The sequence below is a fragment of the Gadus morhua genome, chromosome 17, assembly GCF_902167405.1.
Source record: "Gadus morhua chromosome 17, gadMor3.0, whole genome shotgun sequence".
Classification (NCBI taxonomy): Eukaryota; Metazoa; Chordata; class Actinopteri; order Gadiformes; family Gadidae; genus Gadus; species Gadus morhua.
In genome coordinates, this window is record NC_044064.1 from 3,338,092 (window position 1) to 3,344,882 (window position 6,791).

The 6,791-nt window shown below is 56.3% G+C and overlaps 1 protein-coding gene and 1 long non-coding RNA gene across 3 annotated transcripts; one reads left to right on the forward strand and one right to left on the reverse strand.

The window, feature by feature from the left end:
- The first annotated feature begins 2,265 nt into the window (after positions 1-2,265).
- gba3 (glucosidase, beta, acid 3) lies at positions 2,266-6,768 on the forward strand. 2 transcript variants are annotated; one of them, XM_030338805.1, is made up of 5 exons: positions 2,266-2,502; positions 3,414-3,641; positions 4,491-5,251; positions 5,840-5,963; positions 6,232-6,768. In XM_030338805.1, the coding sequence occupies exons 1-5, from the start codon at positions 2,385-2,387 to the stop codon at positions 6,453-6,455; spliced, it is 1,455 nt and encodes a 484-aa protein (XP_030194665.1). In that variant the 5' UTR covers positions 2,266-2,384; the 3' UTR covers positions 6,456-6,768. The 2 variants fall into 2 exon arrangements, with proteins under 2 accessions (XP_030194665.1, XP_030194666.1); XM_030338806.1 differs by lacking the exon at positions 2,266-2,502 and adding an exon at positions 2,657-2,946.
- Positions 5,551-6,348, reverse strand: LOC115529760 (uncharacterized). The gene is made up of 2 exons (XR_003973636.1): positions 6,207-6,348; positions 5,551-6,016 (listed from the first exon to the last, which is right to left on the reverse strand). It is a non-coding gene; the product is annotated as an uncharacterized LOC115529760 (long non-coding RNA).
- Positions 6,769-6,791: the final 23 nt, after the last annotated feature.

Here is a 6,791-nt window from a genome sequence, read left to right on the forward strand (position 1 = left end):
TCGGGTCCGAGGGGGTCGGCGTCGGGGTGCCTGAAGCTCGGCCCCTAGCAGTTGGGCGAAGATCGGGCAGTCCCGCCCGATTAAGAGGGGCATCGGGAGGTTTGGGACCAGCCCGGCCCGAACCGTGAAGGTGCCCTTCGGGGTCCGGACTGTGATCTGCGTCGTGCTGTAGGACTCGGTCTGCCCGTGGATACAGCCGACGTCGATCCTCCCCCCGGGGGCCCCGTCCGCCAGGTCGGGTCGGACCAGCGTAACCACGCTCCCGGAGTCGAGCAGGGCGTGGGTGTCGTGCCTCCCCACGCGGACCGGTAGGCTGGGGGTGTCGGTCCTCTCGTGGGACCAGCAGGTGGTGCGGAGGCAGACCCCCCCTCTCCTGTCGGACGGACTGGCCGTGGGCATGGATACGTCTCCGGCTCCGGGACAATGGCGAGCCAGGTGGCCCGTTTGGCCGCACGTGTAGCACCTCCACTCCTCTCTCTGGGTCGGAGGGGCGGGCCCTCGGCGGTCCGCGATGGTCTGGTTCGGGTAGGCGGGTGCGCGGGTGGGCGGTGCCTGGGTGCGCTGGCTCTCCGGCGTCCGTCCGCGCCGCTCGGTCCGCGTCTCCCCCGCCCCCCCCCCGGCCGGGGTCGCCCCGCCGCACAGCCGCTGGGTGACCTGGTGGTTCTCCAGTAACTCCACGAGGTCGTTCACCGTCCTGGGTTGGTTTCCGGAGGCCCAGCGTTTGGCCCCGGTGGGCAGGGCTCGGATGCAGCGGTCGATCACCAGCCGGTCCAGGTGCGGGGGACCCTCCCCCTCGACGAGCCACCGCTCCGCCAGGCGGACGAGTTGTGATACCTGGCTCCTCACCGAGCCCAGGGGGTCGTACACCCAGTCGTGGAACCGCTGCGCCTGGGCTGGGAGGCTGTGGCCGTAGTGGGCGAGGATGGCCCGCTTGAGCGTGGGGTAGTGCGCCGCCTGGGCCGTGCTGAGGTCGCGGTAGGCGCGTTGAGCGTCCCCGGACAGGAAAGGCGCCAGTATGTAGCCCCACTGGTCCGCTGGCCACCTCTCACGGGCCGCGGTCCGCTCAAAAATCTCAAGGTATGCCTCAACGTCATCGTCCGGTCCCAGTTTGGTGAGCCGCTTCGTGGGGGCGGCGTGAGACGGCTCCCGTGCAAGCTGCTCAGCCATCCGGGCCATGCATCGCCGCAACACCTCGATCTCCTCCTCCCGCGTTGCGGCCGGGACTCCGGGTTGACTCATGGTCCTCTAGGGTCTGCCGTAGGATCGCGTTGCCTGCATTCTCCACCACTGTGGCAACCCCGATCGTCGGCGGCTGAGGTTTCCGGAGGAGATGGACCAAACAAGGCGTAGGTTAACGTTCGTTTATTTCGGTTAACCACTCATGCAAAAAAAGGAACAAAGGGGTGAACTCAGGTTCTTCCTGGTCTGGGAATAAAGGACACCGCGCCGGGTCTGGTCCTGCTGCGGGGGGCGGGGTCTCGATCCCCTGCGTCTTCGGCGGCTTAGTCCTGGGGGGAAGCGTATTGGCATTAGCGGGGGTTCGTGTAATCTCCACCCTCTGCGTCTTTCCCGTTCGGTCGCGTTCCCCTGACTGGTGTCCACGCGGCCGTTAAGTCCCCTCCGCTGTCTTGCTCCGCCGGGTGCTCCGCATCTCCGTGATTGCGCGGGTGCGCTCGATGCTCCCTCCCGCATCGCGGCGCCGAGCGGCACATATCTCCCCCTGACTACCTGCCCGCGGAGAGGGCGCTGGCGGGGCTCGAACTCCTCCGTGGGATCGGGGTTGCCACAATATACACACATATATATATACATATATATATATACATATATATATATACATACATACGTGTATATGTAGGTCAAATATATATATATTTATTTGATCTACCTATATACATACACATAAATATATACATACACATAAATATATATATACACATAAATATATATATATATATACACACACATAGACACACACACACACACATATATATATATATACATATATATATACACATATATATATATACATATATATATATATATATATATGTTGCTTTTACCACGGATTACAGAAGTTTAAAGTTCCTTTTTAACATGATTTACAGCTGTTTGGGGATTCGACCCAACTGTGGTTGCATTTGATTGATTCACTGTTTTCATCGGCTGCAATTTCATTAGAATAAAATCACGTGACTTAACTTCACGTGACTATAAGCTTAATAATATCCCGTTGGTGAACATGATTTAACGTCAGAAGGGCTTTGAACCCGCCGTGGTGGTGAAGACAACATCTCCAAAGTTCCCACGCTACCTCAGAAGTCATCAAACTATGTATTTTGTTATTATTCTCAAATTATTCTTTACCGTATTTACATTTTGAAATGCGCAGCGCGCATGCGGAAAGGAAAAAGACGCGGTCCAATCGGAAGCGTGCATCCTGTCAAACTCCGCTGCAGACGCATCCGTACAGTTCTCCCATAAAGACTCGATCACCGATAAGTATGAACAGGATTTATTTAAATAACGACATGGGAATATTTTGCATGGTGAATCTTTGGCATGAGCCTCGTCACTGATCCAGGGTGACGTGCGGACTCGGCGTATCCTGCCAGGACTAGCAGGGGCGGAGCCTTCCCCTGGACAAGTAGACTGAGGCCGACCTGGTGGTGGTGGGGTGGATGGAGGTGCGGCGAACGAAGACCTGAGCAGCAAAGACATATGTTAGACTACTCTTTATAGAGCAGGTGTAGGCAGGTGATTGGTAGCTGGTGATTGGTGGCCAGCCGCGCGTGATTTGAGTCCTCCTGGTAGAACTACCAGCAAGCTTAACATTTCTGCAGGAAGATATCATAATTAGCATCGACCACAGTGATGACCCGAGTATGAACATGTTTCCAGAGGACTTTGCATGGGGAGCGTCCACGGCCGCCTATCAAATAGAAGGTATGGAGGCCTCAAACACCGCGATATCAACACATAAGACGCATCGACGGAAAGCGAGAGATAGTTGCAAAAGTTGGGTTAACTCTACGGACTGATTTCAATTCATTAATTCTATGCTTTATTTAGATATTTAGATTTTCAAAGTCACTCCTAGCCCGAAACAACGACACCGCAAAGTATTCAAATAGTTTTCTCATCAGGACCTCAACCACCACCAACTCTCATCACACACACTCATAAGCGTGCTATTGCCATGCAGGGACTCTTCTATATATTTTTTGAAGGTTTTATCCTTTTTATTGTAGAGTAAGAATGCAGGTATGGGAGAGAGAGGGGAAGACAAGCAGCAAAGGACCGTCGCTGCGGTAAGGACTGGGCCATAACGGTACGCGCTCTACCGGGTGAACCACCGGGCGCCTCGTTTCTTAGTTTGTTTAACCCGGTTCCGTGTGTGTGTGTTCACGCAGGCGGTTGGGACGCGGACGGCAAGGGGGAGAGCATCTGGGACGCGTTCTGCCACCGGGATGACAGTTCGGTGTTTGAGCGTCACACTGGAGACGTCTCCTGCAACAGCTACCATCTCTGGGAGGAAGACCTGCGGTGCATCGAGGAGCTAGGCCTCACCCACTACCGCCTGTCGCTCTCCTGGTCCCGCCTCCTCCCCGACGGGACCACGGGACACGTCAATCAACAAGGCTCGTAGTTCACACACTGACCACAGTCAATGTAGTGCTGGGCGATTAATCTAATTTTGATCACGATTTAGATTTTAGCGTCAAACGATCACAAAATTAACACTTTTTTTTTTAAATGTTTTATAGAAAGGGCAACAGCTGGATACATATCTGTATATTATTTTGGACTGGACCATTTTCTTTTGACCATTTTGTGTAATTTCTAAGGCGACATTTCAAAGTTCAAAGTATTTTTTGGGAGAGACATGCTGAATAAATATACATGTTTTCAAACTCAAAAATAATCGTTTGAATAATCGTGATTTCAATATCGACCAAAATAATCGCGATTTTTCCCATAATCGAGCAGCCCTAAGTCAATGACTACATTTACCTTTAGAGGGCGGAGTCAGCCATGCAGGGCGACAGCCAGCTCGTCCGGAGCAGTCGGGGCGGGGCGTCTTAATCAGGGACACCTCAACACTTTATGAGGAGCCGGGGATCGAACTAGCAACCTTCCGGTTACCACTCAACCCGCTACCGACTACACGTCACCGAGGTGGCTGCCACACTCCACCTCGGTGACTTTTCTGGGCTCCTCCAAACATAAAGGACGCGGGGTGCCGGTGTTGAATCCGGTTCATTGTTACGGTTGCAGTTAATGAACATGGCAAGGGTGATCCGCTGGCGTGTAGGAGAACCCAAATGAGTGCTTGTGGAGACGGTTGGTTTAACATGTGCACACCGGTGACCAGCCATCATCCACACCCCCCTCCCCCACAGACACCTTCTGGGATCCACCCCTAGCCTGCGTACGACAGGGATCCCCCCCCCCGTCATAACATGGTGCTCTTTGTCCGCGCTCCACAGGCGTGCGGTACTACAACCAGGTTCTGGACGGCCTCCTCGCCCGCGGCGTGACCCCCATGGTGACCCTCTACCACTTCGACCTGCCCCAGGCCCTGCAGGACCGGGGGGGCTGGCAGTCGGCCGACACGCCCGCCCTCTTCGACGCCTACGCCCGCTTCTGCTTCGGCGCGTTCGGCGACCGCGTGAGGCTGTGGATCACCCTCAACGAGCCGTACGTCTGCGCCAAGCTGGGCCACGAGGACGGCCTCCACGCGCCCGGCGTCCGGGGGGCGGCGTACCGGGCGGGCCACCACATGCTGCGGGCGCACGCCCTGGCGTGGCACAGCTACGACGCCGGCTACCGCCGCGCGCAGGGCGGGCTGGTGTCCATGGCGATCAACAGCGACTGGGCCGAGCCGGAGGACGCCGACAGCGCGGAGGACGCCGCCGCCGCCGCGCGCTACCTGGCCTTCAGCCTGGGCTGGTTCGCCTGGCCCCTGTTCGTCAGCGGGGACTACCCCGAGGTCATGAGGGCGGCGGTCGACGCGCGGCTGCCCCGCTTCTCCGGGGTCCAGCCCGCGGTCCTGGGCACGGCCGACTTCTTTGCGTTGAACTACTACACCGCCCGCAAGGTCCGGAGCGTCGGCGTCGACGGGGGGGCCCCCAGCATGAAGAAGGACCTGGGGGCCGAGGGCGTGGTGGACCCGGCCTGGCCCCTGTGCGGGCTGCCCTGGCTGGCCGTGGCCCCCCATGGCCTGAGGCAGCTGCTCAAGTACATCAAGGTGAAGGAACACGCCGTCACGAAGGCTGGGGGAGTGTAGCTCGTTAGCTCAGGGGCCCGTGGTGGGCCGTCGCCTCCCATGCCCGCCCGCGTCGTCATAACAACAGAAGAGCGATGTGTGTGGGGGGGGGGGGGGGGGGGGGGGGGGCGCTCTGGCCTTGGTTGTTAAAGACGGCGATCAGTCACCTTTAGAAGGAGACAAATGGCCGCTAACTAAATGAAAACAAACAGACATTAGTCAAGCATCTTTCTATTGATTCTCCTTCGGTGTGTGTGGCCGGCGTTCTGTATTGTTCTTCGGCGGGGGGGGGGGGGGCCCCCCCCCCACACAAACACATCGCTGCTTCATTAGCGCCGTCACAGAGGCAGTTATTCGAGTGAAAACGCTTTGCCAACGAGCAATTTCCTGGTGTTGTGACTTGTCACACGCCATTAGTTTGAGCCCGGGCGCCGTGGAAACACGGCGCTTAAACGGCGCCCGCTCTGAGAGAGAGAGGGGGGGGGGGGGGGGCTTTTTGTCTTTTGTTTTTGTGCGCCGAAAGGGCGCTTGATTGATCGTTTGCTGACGTGGCCGCGGCTGACTTTACAGGCAACCTTTAACCACCCCGCCGTCTACATCACCGAGAACGGCTTCGCCCAGACGGGCCCCGTGCTGATGGAGGACGGCGAGCGCGCCGCCTTCTACCGGGAGACGGTCGGGGAGGTGGCCAAAGGTGACGGACAGTTAGGGAGAGGACTCAGTAGCGGCTTGGCTGACCTTAATTGACTGACACACACACACACACACACACACACACACACACACACACACACACACACACACACACACACACACACACACACACACACACACACACACACACACACCATTTTAAGCCTGACCTTGATTGTATAGTTAATTAAGCCTCGATCTCTTACCAGTTGTGTGGATCGTTCATAGTAGTCGGTGTACTTACGTTCTTTGTCCGTGTATCTCTGCAGCGATTGAAGAGGACGGGGTCGACGTCCGCGGTTACTTCGCCTGGTCCCTCCTGGACAACTTTGAGTGGACCGACGGCTACGGCGCCCGGTTCGGCCTGTTCCACGTGGACTTCTCCGACGACGAGCGCGCCCGGACTATGTACCGGTCGGGGCGGGAGTACGCAGCGATCATCTCGAAGCACAGGTCCCGATCACGGGCCCATCGGGAACTCACCAGCAGCTAGCAGAACACACACACACACACACACACACACACACACACACACACACACACACACACACACACACACACACACACACACACACACACACACACACACACACACACACACACACACACACACACACACACACAGTTGGAGTTGAGACAAAGACGAGCCCCAAAATACAATCATTTTGACTCAACAAAACAACAAAAAGTATTCAGATATGGTATTTTTTCAGTCCAGAGTGGAAAACCTCCACAGTGAACAAAAGCCAGTTAATGTCAGAATGCAATGTTATTCCTTGTAATAAATGGTGCTAAAATAATAAATATTCTGCATTTATGTTTCTCATTT

Bases quoted from the DNA above. Each gene is read 5' to 3' on its own strand.
- gba3 (XM_030338805.1), top strand. From the start codon at position 2,385: ATGCGCAGCGCGCATGCGGAAAGGAAAAAGACGCGGTCCAATCGGAAG. The intron at 2,503-3,413 runs GTATGAACAGGA...GTGTTCACGCAG, and splicing joins AAAGACTCGATCACCGATAA to GCGGTTGGGACGCGGACGGC. The intron at 5,252-5,839 runs GTGAAGGAACAC...CTGACTTTACAG, and splicing joins AGCTGCTCAAGTACATCAAG to GCAACCTTTAACCACCCCGC.